Source organism: Rhinopithecus bieti, unplaced genomic scaffold (assembly GCF_001698545.2).
Source record: "Rhinopithecus bieti isolate Rb0 unplaced genomic scaffold, ASM169854v2 scaffold_23283, whole genome shotgun sequence".
Taxonomy (NCBI): domain Eukaryota; kingdom Metazoa; phylum Chordata; class Mammalia; order Primates; family Cercopithecidae; genus Rhinopithecus; species Rhinopithecus bieti.
In genome coordinates this window covers 803827-820031 of record NW_016810852.1, presented here as the reverse complement: position 1 = coordinate 820031, position 16205 = coordinate 803827, and the positions used below count along the sequence as shown (strand labels likewise).

The window sequence follows — 16205 nt, the reverse complement described above, 5'->3', positions numbered from 1 at the left end:
AAATAAATGTAAAAAATAAAAAATACAGTTGGAGAGATTTGATGATGTAGTGTTTCATATAGTAATATCTTTGTAAAACTATGTGTCTGTCTTCCAATCCTCCCCACCCCCACTCCACAACACACACACACACACACACACACCCCTTAGCTTTTGGAATACTTTCAGGTGCACATGGTAACACTTGTGTACAATCCACCTTTATCTAAAAAAGGGAGTCTAGGATTGAGGAGCAATAGATTTGTCTCCATTACATAAACTTTGAAGGGAACAGATTAAAATTTCACTGCACATCTGAAATGAAATCTATTTTGAGTGTGTGTCTAACATTGCTTGTTGTTATAACTTTATGCTTTGATATATTGAGTTGGCTTTGAATTTTTTTCCATTATTAGTTTATATCATGATTGCATTTTACTAGCTGACTAATTAGTTTTGTGTGTATTTTTCATCTCTGGGGAATAAATCTTTATTTTGTGTACATTTGAAGTTTTTCTGAATTTTAAAATTTTTTCTAAACTGACTTTACTCTCTTGCTGTGTCCAGTTTCCCATTAGGGATTGGGAGATCTGCATTCTAGTTTTGTCTGTGGCACAATTCGCTGCCTGACCTAAAGTACTTGCCTTCTCTGGGCTTCAGTTCCCTTATTAATCAAATGGGGGAGTTGGATTATGTGACCTGTAATCTCCATTTTAGCTCTATCTATGATCTAGAGAATCATACCAGCATATCAAATACTACCTGATTATGTTAAGATTGAGAAGATGCAGGCTGTGAGTACAATAATGTAAAGAACTTCACATACAGCAAGAAACAAATGTCAAGGTAACAAAGAGCAACCAAAAAGAGCAAAAGAAAATGATGTGTTCCAATGGTGATTATGTCATTTTGGAGACAAGGTTGAAAACCAGAGCGCGGTCATGTGGTGTAAGGATTCGTCAAGGCAGGTGAAAGGATTTCTTCCCCTGATCAGTAACTGGGATAAGGCATCCTGAGTAAGCAACAGGCCCTGGCCTTCGATGGCATCGCTCCATACAACATTAGCAACAGTCATTTGGGAACTTAAGTGAGATTAAACGCCAGAATAAGATCCAGGGTCTGCTTTGGTAGAAAGGGCACCGGAACCAAGTAATACAGGCTCATCCTATGCCTGACACCTAGGTTACCTTCCAAGTGGAAAAGAACATTAGTTGGAAGGCCACAGTGGAGTTTAAGAGGAGGCCACATTTCTTGAGCCTTAGGACACTCAGGAGGAAGTCGGCGGGTTGGGCAGGGATGCAGAGTGGTTGCTCCCTTGGAGAGTGGGACCTCATTTGTAAGAGGTTGAGATGGGTGTGAGTGGTCGATAAGCAATGAAACAAACAGAATTAACCACCTCCTTTGGCTGCTCTGCCTACACCTCCTGGCACAGTACTCAATTCCCAGCGCAGAGGAGGAACCAGTCTGTGCGGAGTCTCCAACAATCAGCGACGTAGGAAATGTTACCGAGACACTAATTGGCTCGATTGCCTGGAGCGCTCCTGGACCGAAAGCTGTGACTGGTTGAGGCGTTGCCTGGCGACGTGTTACTCAGTGGCGCAGTGTATCGGTAAAGGCCCGCTGGTTGCTACGCAACAGGAAACATTCCGCGCTACCAAATACTTTCTACTCCCGACCAGGCATTGCTCTCTCTGGAGACCCTCGGCGTTGGTTGCTCTATTCTGACTCGGTGAGTCCTGGGAACCGACCATCCGGCCTGGCCTCCAATTACTGGGCCAGAAACAAAGTCTGGCTTTCGGAGAATATAAAGAAAGGTTCAAAGAGGCAGAGAAAGTCAATGGAAAGGCATTTCAGTGATTGTCTCCTATCCGCCCGTCATTTTAGAGGGGTGGAAAGTGAGCAATAGCGGTATCAAGAGACTTGTCCAAGATCTCACGCTGAGAGGTCAAATCTGGACCTGCGCTGTTAAATACAGTAATCATTAGACCTCGTGTGGCTAGTCTGAATTGAAATGTGCTCATATATAAAAAGCACACTGGATTTTGAAGGCGTGATACCAAAAGAGAAAATATCACTATAATTTTTATATTGTGTGTTTAAATGATTATGTTTTGGATATGGTAAATAAAACAATATTAAAATTAATTTCACCTATTTCTTTTTTTAAAATGCTATTACTTGAAAATTACAATTGCATACAAAGCTCTCATATTTCTATTGACCAGCACTGATCTATATAAAACCTAGGTCTGCCGATACCTGATTCAAGACCTCTTGTGCTAACACTATTTTGGAAGGTGTTTCGAAGTATCTCCACTCATGTAATGGGGTGGAAGTGTGCGTGGTGGTGCAGAGTGCAAGACCAGTAGTGTTTTAGGACCTTGCTACTCAAAGTGTATGAATCAGAACCTTCATCTTAACAAGCTCTGCAAGTGATTGTCCTGCACGTTAAAGCTCCAGAAGCACTGTGTCAGAAATTAGACCTCAATTCTTTTTTTGTCCTTTGTTTCTTCTTGAGTACCTATACCGTATTTTTCAGACTGCGTGTATTAGAATTAGCTGCATTTTGAACAAGTTCCGCAGGAGATGAGAAACATTGATCTCAATACTATTTGCATTTCCTTTTGTCCTTCCAAATCTAGACCAGTGTGGTCCCCAGATGAGCAGCGGCAGCAGCATCCCCCAAGAACTTGCAAGAAATGCAAATTCCTGGGTTCCACCCTAGCTGCAGGGGTTCTTGAAGCCTAGGCACAGTTTCTAATTTTTATTCCTTTGGTTCAAGTCCTCAGTTCGGGAAGACTGGGGTAACTTTGATGGGTTTTATTTGAGGGGAGTGAGCGAATTCAACTCTTCCTAGTCCCTAAGTCCCTCTCCAGTAGCCTTCTTCCCCAATTCTTTTGATCTACTTTTCATTTTCTTTTTCCTCACCTATCCTTTCCAGGAGTAAGGATGACTTCTCGGGCCACAGATAGTGAATCTGACCTGACAGATATTGAAGAGTATGCTGAAAATTCTGCACTTCCAAGACTGAATAATAAAAAAGCCAAAGGAAGAGTGAGTTATGTGACAGCCACAGAAAATGAATCTGATACACAAATCCTAACATTTAGGCACATTACAAAAGCTCAGGAGAAGACAAGAAAACGACAGCAGCCTGTAAAACTACCGCCTTTGGTAAGTTCAGAAACCATTGTTTTAGCCTCTGTAGCCACAGAGGAAGTTGCAAAATTGCTTTGGAGGATGCAAGTCATTTCCAGACTCTGAATTGACCAAGAAGGAATGAAAAGCTAAAAGATAATAACTGTTTATGTAGTTGTAAATACGGTAAATATTTATTAAACAAATATTAAGTTCTAGGCACTGTTTAAGTTGAAGGATACAGTGGTGAACAAAGTTTTCAGGCAGATAAGTCCTCTCTAGGATTATGTACAATACAGATACTTAACTATGTATGCTATTAGGCACTTTTAGATATTAGGGTACCATTTAACACTGAGAAGTTTAGTAAACATGTTATATTTAGTTATATAGTTTTATTATTTTCAAAGTACATGCCTTTGTATTTAAAAAAGTGTGTGCATGTTGAAAATACTTAATTTTTAGAAACCATTTATGCCCTTGGATAATTATAAATGCATGTAGAGAGCCATGAAAGCGAAAAAATTAAAATGTGAAAGTTGTCCTCTCCACCTTTAGATGTTAGCTACCATCATTAGTGGAGTGCCCTTAAGACTGTTTTATGTTTATTCAAATGTGTATATTTGTATTTATAAACATAGACAGTTTTAAAGTAAGATTATACAATACATACTGATCTCCAAAGTACTTATTTCACTTAAACATATAGAAATGTTTCCAATCCTAGCATATGGTAGTGTCTTTTCTAACAGCTACACTGTATTTTGTTGCATAGAGGTGCCATAACATAGTACTGGTTAACTGGTCTTATGTTTATGTGAGCTCAAGGAATTTCATTTTTGTTTTTTGTTTTGCTTTTATTTGGTTTTGTTTATTTTGTTTTTATTTTGCTATTTCAGATAATGCTGTGTTGAATGACATTGTCTTTATACACATGAAGATCCATTCCTAAAAATGGTATCTTTAGGTCATATGTACATATTTAATTTCAAAAAACATTACCCAATTGCCCTCTAGAAATTTACCTTTTCACCTACAGTGTACGAGAGGGCCTGTTTGCCCACATCTTTGCTTGGTGCTATCATTTTTTTTTTTTTTTTTTTTTTGCTACACTGATATGTTAACAATGGCATCACATTGTTGTTATAATTTGCATCTTATTAATGAAGTTAGGTGTATTTTCATTTTTCATCACCACATATATTACTTATTATGTGGATTATCTGTTCATAACCTTTGTCCACTTTAAAATTAAGTTGTCTTGGGCCGGGCACGGTGGGTCACGCCTGTAATCCCAGCACTTTGGGAGGCCGAGGTGGGCAGATCACCTGAGGTCAGGAGTTTGAGACTAGCCTGACCAACATGGAAAAACTCCGTCTCTACTAAAAATACAAAATTAGCCAGGCATAGTGGCGCATGCCAGTAATCCCAGCTACTCGGGAGGCTGAGGCAGGAGAATCGCTTGAACCCGGGAAGCAGAGGTTGTGGTGAGCCAAGATCGCACCATTGCACTCTAGCCTGGGCAATAAGAACGAAACCCCATTCAAAAAAAAGTTGTCTTTATCTTATTTTTAAGTTTTTAAAAATATATTATGGATATTAATCCTTATTTCATTGTTTCTCAAACTTAAGTTTGAGTACTGATTTCTCTTGAAGAAAAGCATTCTTGATCCATAGTGCCGGTTTATTTTTTATTTGATGTTACTTTATGTGAAAAAACTATTACACTAGGAATTAATTCTAATTCTTAATAAACAAATTGACACATTAAATACAGAGAAAATACAAAACCAAAACAAATGGAATCAACGCAAAATGCAAAGTCACCACTGTTGTTGGTTTGACACTGAACCTTCATTTGCATGGTGGATGTGGCACTGACTGCTGCCCTCTTCTTCCCCAGGGTTCAGTGTGCCTGCGCCACCACATGTTGTGTGGGACACCAAGTCTGCCTCTCCATTTTTCTCCCATGGAATTAGTGTGAAACTTTTTACATCTGTTTCTCTCCGACGTATTTGCCTTCACTTGACAAAAGTGTATCACTAACCGTTGATGATTAAAGTTGTTCAGCATGTCACCAGTGTCATCCACTCATGTATATTAAAAGTTTGTTATGTGCCTACTCTGTGCCAGGATTTGAGCCATGCTCTGAGGAATGAACAAAGCAATTGAACAAAAATGAACAAAGCAGACAAGATTCATGTTGACTTTCTAGTAATTCTAAATAAGCAGACTGAACAATTTCATCCAGTGATAGTAACTATTAAGAAAATAAGCCGAACGCGTTGGCTCATGCCTGTAATCTTAGCACTTTGGAAGGCAAAGAGAGAGGGTCATTGAGCTCAAGAGGTAGAGGCTGCAGTAAGCTTTGCTTATACCACTGCACTCCAGCCTGGGTGACAGAGCGAGATCCTGTCTCTACAAAAAAGAAAAGAAAAGAACACATGGACTGTGGTAGAGACTCAGAAGAGACTACTTTACATTGGGTGACTGGAGAGGTCTCTCTGAGAAGATGCTATCTGAACAAGTCTCAGCCAGCAGCCTGTATCAACTGCCAGACATCTGCAATTTAGGCAGAGCTCAGTGGGAACACCTTGCCTCTACTCCACTGGGCATCAGCTGAGGCATTGATGCTGTCCCCACTGAGCTCTGCGGAAAGTACAGAATTTTTAGCAAAATAAATGTTAGTTTTTAAGTTGCTAAGTTTGAGGCAGTATGTTATATACTAACAGATAACTTGCAAAGTATAAATAATACATGAATAAAATAATTCATATAATATTTAAAAAAAAAAGGAAAAAAGTGAAAATGACCTGAAGTTTCACCATGCAGAAAGAAAGTAGCTTAATAGTCAAGTGACTAATTTCACATGTGTGGGCATCTGTAGTTTGACTTCTTTTTATAGAGTTGGTAATGATGTATTTTTGTTATTGACTTCCCTCCTCTCGACTACCTTCTCCTCTCCCTTTCCCTTCTCCTCCTTCTTCTTCCTATTCTCCTCTTCCCTGCTGCTTCTTCCCCCTCCTCTTCCTTCTTCTTTTCTTCCCCCTCTTTCTCTCCCCTTACCTCTCCTTCTCCTTCTTTCTTTCCTACTCTTCTTCTTTTACATTTTTTCCTTACCTCCAAATTCCCCAGTCTCGGACTCCCTTTTCTATATCATCTAACATTGACAAAATCTAGTATATGTCCTTTCTCACCTTCGTCCATGCTGAAACAATTTTATACAAATTTATTTGTAATTTTGTAACTTTACAAATGTATGAAACTTACATTTGTAATTGTATTTATTTGTAATATTTTCATAGTACAAATTCATATTTATTTGTAATATTTTCATAGTACAAATGAATACAATACTCTACATCTAGCTTTTTACACTTAGTGGTGGCATAGCATCTGATTGTATGAATATTCCATAATTTACTGAATCATTCTCCTCTTTTGAGACATTCAGGTTGTTTTGCCAGTATTTCAAATGGTACAGTAAAATTATATTATCCTTTTGTACTGGTGCTTATATTCCTATGAGATAGGGCCCTGTGAGTGGTGTTGTGGAGTTGATGAAAAAATTACATATATATACAATTATATTTAATTATATATTAATTTCCATATAATTATATTTAACATATAATTTTACTTAATTCACACATATTTTACCTGGAAACAAGTTTCTCAATCCAATGCACACATGTTGCCTAAATTAAATTGCATTTTCACCCTTACCCTATGGTTTACTATAATCTCTTTCAACTTTTTGTTGCCTGATCTGCATAGGTGAAACTGCACCTTCCCACAGGTGCTAGTGTTTTTACCTGTAATTTTTTTAACGTTCATTTTAGGTTCAGGGATATATGTACAGATTTGTTACATAGGTAAACTGATGTTATGGGGATTTGTTGTGCAGATTATTTCATCTCCCAGGTACCAAGTGTAGGACACAATAGTTGTTTTTTCTGTTCCTCTCCCTCCTCCCACCCTCCTCCCTCAAGTAGACTCCAGTGTCAGTTGTACCTCTCTTTTTGTTCATGTGTTCTCATCATTTGGCTCTCACTTATAAGTGAGAAAATGTGATATTTGGTTTTCTGTTGCTAAGTATGATGACCTCAAGCTCCATCCGTGTTCCTGTGAGGAACATGATCTTGTTCTTTTTTATGGCTGTGCAGTATTTCATGATGTATATATATCACATTTTCTTTATCCAGTCTACCAATAATGGGCATTTAGATGGATTCCATGTCTTTGCTATTGTGAATAGTGCTGCAGTGAACATATACATGTATGTGTCTTTATGGTAGATCAATTTATATTCCTTTAGGTATATACCCAGTAGTGGGATTGCTGGCTTGAATGGGAGTTCTGCTTTTAGCTATTAGGGAATCACCACACTGCTTTCCACAATGGTTGTTATTTTTTATTTTAATTTTTTATTATTTTATTTTTCGTATTACAAATAAATACATCTAGCTTTTTACACTTAGTGGTGGCACAGTATCTGATTGTATGAATACTCCATAATTTTCTATTATTTTTTATTTTTTAGTAATAGCCATTCTGACTGGTGTGAGATGTGAGATGGTATCTCATTGTGGTTTTGATTTGCATTTCTCTAATGATCAGTGATATTGAGCTTTTTTTCATATGCTTGTTGGCTATGTCTGTGTCTTCTTTTGAAAAGTGTCTATTCATGTCCTTTGCCCACTTTTTAATGGGCTTGTTTTTTGCTTTTGTTTTTGTAGATCTGTTTACATTTATTGTAGATTCTGGATATTAGACCTTCAAAGATGCATATCTTACAAATATTTTCTTCCATTCTGTAGGTTGTTTTTTCACTCTATTGATAGTTTCTTTAGCTATGCAGAAGTTCTTAAGTTTAATTAGATCCCACTTGTTAATTTTTTATTTTGTTGCAATTGCTTTTGGTATCTTTGTCATGAAATCTTTGCCAATTCCTATGTTCAGAATGGTCTTGCCTAGTTATCTTCCAGGGATTTAATAGTTTGGGATTTTACATTTATATCTTTAATTCATCTTGAGTTAATTTTTGTATATGGTGTAAGGAAAGGGCCTATTTTCAGTCTTCTGCATATGGGTAGCCAGTTATCCCAGTACCATTTATTGAATAGGGAGTCCTTTCTCTATTGCTTGTTTTTGTCAACTTTGTCAAAGATGACATGGTTGTATGTGTGCAGCCTTTTTTTGGGCTCTCTGTTCTGTTCTGTTGGTCTATATGTCTGTTTTAGCACCAGTACCATGCTGTTTTGGTCACTGTAGCCCTGTAGTATAGTTTGAAGTCAGGTAACATGGTGCCTCCAGGGTTCTTCTTTATACTTAGGATTGCCTTGGCTATTCAGGCTCCTTTTTGGTTCCATATGAATTTTAAGATAATTTTTTCTAGTTCTGTGAATAATGTCATTTGTAATTTGATAAGAGTAGCCTTATATCTGTAAATTGCTTTACACAGTATGGTGATTTTAATGATACTGATTCTTCCTATCATGGAGAGCATGGAATGTTTTTCATTTCTTTGTGTCATCTCTGATTTCTTTGAGCAGTGCTTTGTAATTTGGCTCAAAAGGGATTTTTATCTAAAACCAAATGGAATTTAACTGAAAAGTTAACTGCTGTTTACTTAATCTCAAGCCTTTTTTTCTTAGCCCAGTATATGAGAGACTAGCTATTATGATAAACTCATAATGCTTAGTAACAAAAAGCCATTATAATGAATTCTTCACTTTATTATGTTAAAAGCTGGGGTTTTATTGCCGTAATTTTCAGTTGGATAGCCTAAGATATTGCCACCTATTTTTTTAGATCTTCAATAAGTTATGGCTATGAGAAGTGATTGATGATTTAGAGAACTAATGATTTTGGTGGGAGAATTGTGCACTTCTTCCCATAGTAGCAGTACTAGTAAATGATGGGGGTTTATAATGGACAATTAGGGAGTATATGATTTCATACTTCTGAGCCTTTTCTGTTGTAATTTATTCTTGTAAGTATTCATTGATAATTTCAAGTATAAAATTAATGGAAACTAGGTAGAAAAGTCTTACTCAAGCAATAGGCCAGAGAGAGGCAATGGTGGTAGTTAACTATTAGGACTGCATCTTTGATAGGAAATTAATCCAAGGAGATCAATTTCCAACAGGAGAAAGAGTCCAAAGGTAGTGAAAAATAAAACAAGTTTATACGAATGTTTAAAAGATTAACATGTCTCTCTATTTCCCAAAGCCAGTGCTAAAAGTCTACCAAGATCATAAGCAGCCAGAATACATACATGAACAGAACCGACTTCCGGTAATGACTGCCGGAATCCTTAAACGTCCAGTAAGCATAGCAGAAAAAAGTTTTGTCACATCATCTACTCAGATTCTTGAGCATCAAGATGCTGTGAAAAAAATGCAGGTATAATATTAAACTACTTAATTGATTCTTTTAACTCAATTTGGTTTTGTATAGATTTGCTAACATACTTTTAACTCATAAGAATAGAAGCAAAGTCATTTTCTATAAGGTTGCATAATGAGTTTGGGAAATGCAACATTTCTTCATTCTTCCTGTTTAAGGAAAACTCTTGCAATGGAAGAAAATCATAAAGGAAACTTTCAGCATCTGTATGGTGCCTTCTGACCTTCTCTTACATGATAAAGAAGACATAATAATATTTTGAATGTTATAACTTTTTTGAAATTTTCATCATTTTTACCAAAACTGGTAATCTTTGAAGACCCTGGTGAAGGACAATAAAATGGAGATGAAGCCAGCTAGAGAGACAATTTGTGTAGCTGGTGAGAGTTGTAGAGTGGGGAAGTTGCCTTGAAAGCCATAAAGAAATGGTAGCTCGGGGAAGAAATCACCAGAGCTTGCCTTTAAATGAATATCTCTAGATAATTAAAGAAAAAAAAACAGTAAGGGGAGAAAATGTGAAAGGCATACCTGCAGTAAAGATACCAGTAGAGCCAAGATTTCTCTGAGCTTTTGGTTGAGAGGATAACTTTGACAGTCACACATTTGAGTGCTGGTTTGGGTCCAAGCATTGGATTAGAACTGCCAGACGTGCACAGTTGAGGACAAGTTCTGTCCTCAAGGATTTCAGAGTCTAGAGGTAGGTAGGTGGACAAATGAACACTCAACACAGTGGGGTATAAGAGCTCTCCTTGGTTGTTTAAGGTACAAAATAATGAAGAACTAAATAAAAGGAACTCTTACACCTGGCCGTTGGGGGGCCAGTCAGTGAATAAAAAGCCACCTTTGGGAGTTGCACTAAGCTGAGAAGAATGAGTGGAAAGTTAATGGGATAGATAAGATGAGAGAGATGGGAGCTCGAGAAGAAAATAGATGAGCAGGAGCTTACTTTGGGTTTGGGTGAGATCATCCTGAAAGAATGAAATCATATGATGAACTAGATGGAATTATAAAGCCTCAGTTACTATGGTGTCTGTGAAGGGGAGCCAGAGGGAGCTCTTTCTCCAGAAAAGATCTGAGCCAAGAAAGATTTAATTGCCTGTAAATTAATTCATTTGGCATAAAGAGTGCTTCAAAAATTTGAATTTAAAGAAAAGGAGAGAATGTGTGTAGACATCTGGGATAAAAGTGGGGCTGAAAATGAATCTCAGGTTGTGAGCTGTGCTTCCTGGTTGTAGCTGTCAGTGAAGAACTCAGTAAAGAGTTAGGAATTAAAGAGAAATATGGAAAAGGGGATGTGTTACATAAAATAAGAAAGGTATTTATTCTGAGAAAAAGGTAATTTTTTCAGAAATTGATTTATCAGAATGAGTTTCAAATAGAAATGCAACAAGGAGGATTTCCTGGGAGATAAAGGAAGGCAGGCAGGAAAGGAAGTTGAAGGCCTCTGTTAATTAAGGAAGAAATTGACTTATCAAATTGGACTGAGCATCCATCAGAGAAGAGTACTACATTGTACAGTTTATGAATAAATGCTTTCTTTATTTCCCACCCCCAAATCTGAACCTATGTTACTGCTGAAGATGTAAATCACATTTTCCCACTGAGTTACATAATGAGAAATTAGGGCTCAGAGGAAAATATGTAACCCTGTTATGGAAGAAGTCTTCCACTTAGAATGCAATAAGATTTTTTAAAGATTAGAACAAATAAAATAAATGCATTTTTCTGTTAAAACAGTAACACTTTAGTCTCATAAAAATACTAAAGTGGACTAGCCCTTGTTGAAACATTGAGATAAGGTGATGTGTGTTCTCTCTGGTTCAGGTTTGGCCTATTCATTCTCAGAAGAGAACAGTGTTATTGCTGCCATCCCTGGCCAAGAAGTCAAAGGCACACATTTTACCTTTTAAGTTCAAAGATGTGTTTCCTTCAGCTCTAAACTTGTTAGGCTTCTGTCAAACTGCTATTGAACAGGGTATATTTAATCAGAGTTGGGGTATAATGTTCCCCGTGAGTACAGATTTTCTGGAGAAGTCGTTCCACAGAGCTTGTAGTAATAAATCCCTGCAGAAATGGCAGCCTCTGCCAGCTATGTTAATAGGCAATAAAATACTCTGCGTATATTTACAGTAGTTATTCAACAAAGCAGGTCTACTATGGTGACTCTTATCTTAAAGCCAGTTACTCCTATACGGTCAGAGAGGCAAGGTGATGACCTTTGGAGTTAGTGTCAAATTTCTTCAAACACAGTGATTAACCTCCTCCATGGGAGGAACAGATGTGAGTGATGCCACCTAAGCTTTTTTGGGGGGTGTGAGTGGCACTGAGAGCACAGACAGTGAAGCCCAGAGAGTAGAGCAAAGCTGGAGTGTGTAAGCATGGCACGGTGAGTGGGACTCAGCCTTGCTGCTCCAAGTGTAGTCCATGGTCAGCAGGATCCAAACCCCTGAGAGCAGGTTAGAAAGGCAGAATCTCAGGTTCCACCCTAGTTGTACTGAATCAAAATCTGCATTTTAGTAAGAACCCCAGGTAATTCACTGCACATTTAAAGTTTGAGAAGCACTGGCCTAAAGAACAGGCAATATTAGTTGATAAAATCAGTGCTTCTCTAAGGCTATTGCATAGTGATTCTCAATACTCAATATAACCACCCCTCATATTCACAAAGAAGTAAAGTTATTATGAGTTATGATAGCAGCTGTCCAAGATTTCACTCACTGAAGAGCATCAAGGCAGTCAGAACAGAGGGGGAGGTTGGGAGGAGAGGCCCCAGAAAAGATAGATGCAGAGCAACTAAGCAAGGAGGGAAGAGGGTTCCCATGGACATCAAAGACCTGGTAATATTTTGATGCAATAAACATTGAGTTAAAGGAGAGGAGAAGGCAATGGAAGCTGAAACTGGGACTGCTTTGTGGAAAAAGAATGGGTATCTGGATAGGGAGTCCTGAGAAGGAATATGACTGCCTAACAATAGTTTGAAAATTTTCAGTGCCAAAATGCTTGCCTTTGAGCTCTAGACATCTCATGCAATTGGCAATTAGTCCTTGAAGGTAATGTTTTGTTGCTCTTGTGTGTGTGCAAAGACTCATTTTTTGTTTTTCAAAAATTGGCTTTGTTTAGATTCATCAGCCCTATGTTGAGGTGTTCTCTCCCTCTCCTCCTAAACTGCCATGTAGCGGTACTGGAAAAAGAGATCTCTTCGGGACTAGGTCTTTAGCTTACCCTAAGTACACTTTCCACGACCGAGAAGACGTTGTTAAAGCCAACATTCGGGATCCCTTGGAAATCATTAAAATAATACGTGAAAATGAACATCTTGGATTTCTTTATGTGATCCCTGCAGTGCCAAGATCATCCATTGAATATGATACATATAATCTAAAGTGAGTTCTTTTTTATGATGTAATTTCTTTAACATAAAAATTACAAATAAGATTGCACATATCATTCATAATTGATTGGATATTAATGATAGTGATATCAAATATAATTTTGGTTATTCAATGATAAATGAATCCTAATCACAACAATTTTATATTTTTTCATGTATTTCCCTTTATCTATTTAGAAACATTATCTATCTTATCTGCACTATTGAGCTTCTCGTATATTTATGTAACGTTATGCCATGTATTTTAATCAGTATTACAAATGTATTTTGATATTTTATGATTACTGAGGAAAGAGGATGGCAATATATAAAAGTAGATGAACCACGCTTTGTTTTTCATGTTACTTCATCTTTGCTTTATAGAGTAGAAATAAGGATTGTTTAATAAAGTGAGCTTGATAACTTAGGGATTCATATAGATGAATAATATATACACACTTACTTTCTGTCTGTTGTTGCCACACATTTGTTGTTGATATAATTGAAAGTCACATAATTGTGAGTCTGAAAGTTGCGTTAAAGTGCACCACAACAGATAATAGTAGAACTTAAAGATGATACTGGCTTTCCTCTTTTATTTAGTTGGGCTGACAGCTGTTGTTGAGACAGTCTTTTCTTGATGGTGATAAGTTTAGCTTCACCACCGAATTCATTGAGCTACCTTCCCCATTCACGACTCTCTTATTCTCCCTTATTCAGCACCATAGTTTCAATTGAGAAGATGACACTGAGGGCAGCTCTCCTGCTGCAGAAAATGGGTAGAGAAGAAAAACGTTTTAATCAAAATTTAAAATGACAGATTTGTTGTAAATCTTAAAGAGCTTAACAGGAGAGAACAATAACTTGTAGGAAGAACAGAAATGCTTATGAAAATGCAATTGTTCAGCAAAATTTGTTGAGCATGATCTCTGTAGCAGGAACTGTTTTACGTGCTTGAGACACATTAGTAAACCATATCAAAATTGTTGCCCTCATGGAACTGACATTTTAGCAGAGGATGGCAATAATAAACCATACGTGAGTAAATTACATAGAATACTAAAACGTGATAAGTATTGGAGGAAAAAAATAGAGGCAAAGAGGATTGGGAGTGCTGGGGAAGAGGTTGTGAATTAACTGGGGTGGTCAGGGTGGGCCTCATTGAGAACCTGTCATTTGAACAAGGACTTGATAGAGAAGAAATGAATTATGTGGTGGTGCAGTTATGAGCATTCCAGGCAGGAGGAAAATGGATACAAACGTCCTGAACTGGGAGCAGACCTGGCATGCTCAAGGGGCAAAGAGGAGGCTGGTGTGACTACAGTAGAGTGAACAAGAGATAAAGGATATATCTATAACACAAGACCTTGTTGGCTACAACAATGGAGAACCATGGAAGGATTTTGGACAGAAAAGTGTCATGATCTGATTTACATTTTTAAAGGAACCATTCTGGCTGCTGTGTGCAGAATAGGCTTTGAGGAAACAAGGGTTGAAAAAGGAAGACAAATTGAAGGCCGTAGATACTCAGGCGAGAAAGAGACCGGGGATGATGATGAAGTGGTAAGAAATAGGTCTGCTTCTGAAAACAATTTGAAGGTGAAGCCAATGGGCTGTCTTTACAGACATTATGTAGGGTAGACAACCAGAAAGGAGTACAGGATGAGTTTAATGATCCAGTTGTCTGAGCAAGAGGGGTAGAGTTGCTATTGACTGTGAACCCTGAAAATCTGAGACAGTTCTCAGTTAATTTAGAAAGTTTATTTTGCCAGGATCATGGATGCGCACCCATGACACAGCCTCAGGAGGTTCTGATGACATAACATGTGCCCAAGGTAGTAGGGGCACAGCTTGGCTTTATACATTTTAGGGAGACATGAGACATCAATTAATATGTGTAAGATGTACATGGGTTCAGTCTGGAAGAGTGGGACAACTCAAGGCCAAGATGAAAAAACTCAAAGCGAGGAGGAGGCTGCCAGGTCATAGGTAGATAAGAGACATTCCTTTGAGTTTCTGATTAGCCTTTCCAAATGAAGCAATGAGATATGCATTTATCCCAGTGAGCACAGGGGTCACTTTAAATAGAATGGGAGGCAGGTTTGCCCTTAGCACTTCCCAGCCTGACTTTTATCTTTAGTTTAGTGATTTTGGGGCCCCAAAATTTATTTTCTTTTTACAGCTGAGACATGGAAGACTGAATGGAGCAGAATCATCAGGGAAAAATACTTGTTTGGGTTCAGATACATTAATTTTGGGATGTCAAAAGGAGAAGAGATGGTAGACGAAGGAGAATTGGGGTAAAAAAGAGACTTTTTCCAACATGAGAGAATTCATTTTTTTTAAGATGGAAGAATTAACATACAATGTAATTTAAAGCCCTTCAATTAAAAAAAACCCTTAATAGTATTGTCATTCCTACCACTACTTTATTCCCTTTTATAGTTCTTTGTAAGTTTTTGGTGAAGAACTTGTAGATCTTAAGTGGAAACTGATGGAAAGTGGGTTATTTGGTGATTTTAAAACATAATTCTTGATTCATATGTGAAAAATATTTTCATAGTTTTCAAGAAAAAAAAAATCATCTAATAACCCAGATATCAAAGGGTACTATTTGTGATGTTCATTTTCCACTGTGAGAAGAGCCAAATTTTGCCCCATGTAGAACTGATTCTCATCTACTTACCAGTACAAGCTAAAGGATTGAAGAAGAGACTGAAAACTGCTTTTGTTCAGTTCTGGAGATTCATTTCTAGACTATTGAGCACTTCTACTAGGGAGATTGAGTTGATATTTTATGCTTTTTGAACTCACAGAAGTGACACTTAATAGTAATATGTAAGGTCTTATTTAAAAAGATATTTTGGAATCATGGTTTATCATTGGTTTATCATGGTTTATCATTATTACATTTTAGGGTTTGATGTTAAATTTTCCTCCCTAACTTGAACTTGAAATATCATAAACCTTGTGAGTAAAGACAATAATTTGGATGCTATGGAGTTGGCAGCAGCTAAACTGGAAGTTAAACGTAGTGTATACTGTGTCAACACGATGAGGTCATGTTATGCCAAACTCCTTTTAAAAGTAACGTGATAAAATAACTGTAAGGCTGTGAGTTTGCTGTTGAAGAATGTCTTCACTACCCAACAAATGTGGTGAAGCTGTGGAAGCATTTTTTTATAATCTTTCATTCTAGAGCAATAATCTGTCTCTCTGCTAAGTCTATTGATTTTTTTCCAGAAAAAATATGTGAACAAAATGCAAAATAATGCTTCTCAATATAGAACTGAGTAAAGGTGAAATT

The 16205-nt window shown here is 37.3% G+C and overlaps 1 protein-coding gene across 1 annotated transcript in view; it reads left to right on the top strand.

Annotated features, from left to right (window-relative positions):
• DNAH6 (dynein axonemal heavy chain 6) overlaps positions 1-16205 on the top strand; it is a 327840-nt gene that overhangs the window by 11840 nt on the left and 299795 nt on the right. The window contains exons 3-5 of the mRNA XM_017892976.1: positions 2921-3153; positions 9352-9525; positions 12649-12911. Coding sequence (XP_017748465.1) covers positions 2929-3153; positions 9352-9525; positions 12649-12911 — 662 coding nt within the window. The 5' untranslated portion in view covers positions 2921-2928. The remainder of the gene's footprint in view (positions 1-2920; positions 3154-9351; positions 9526-12648; positions 12912-16205) is intronic.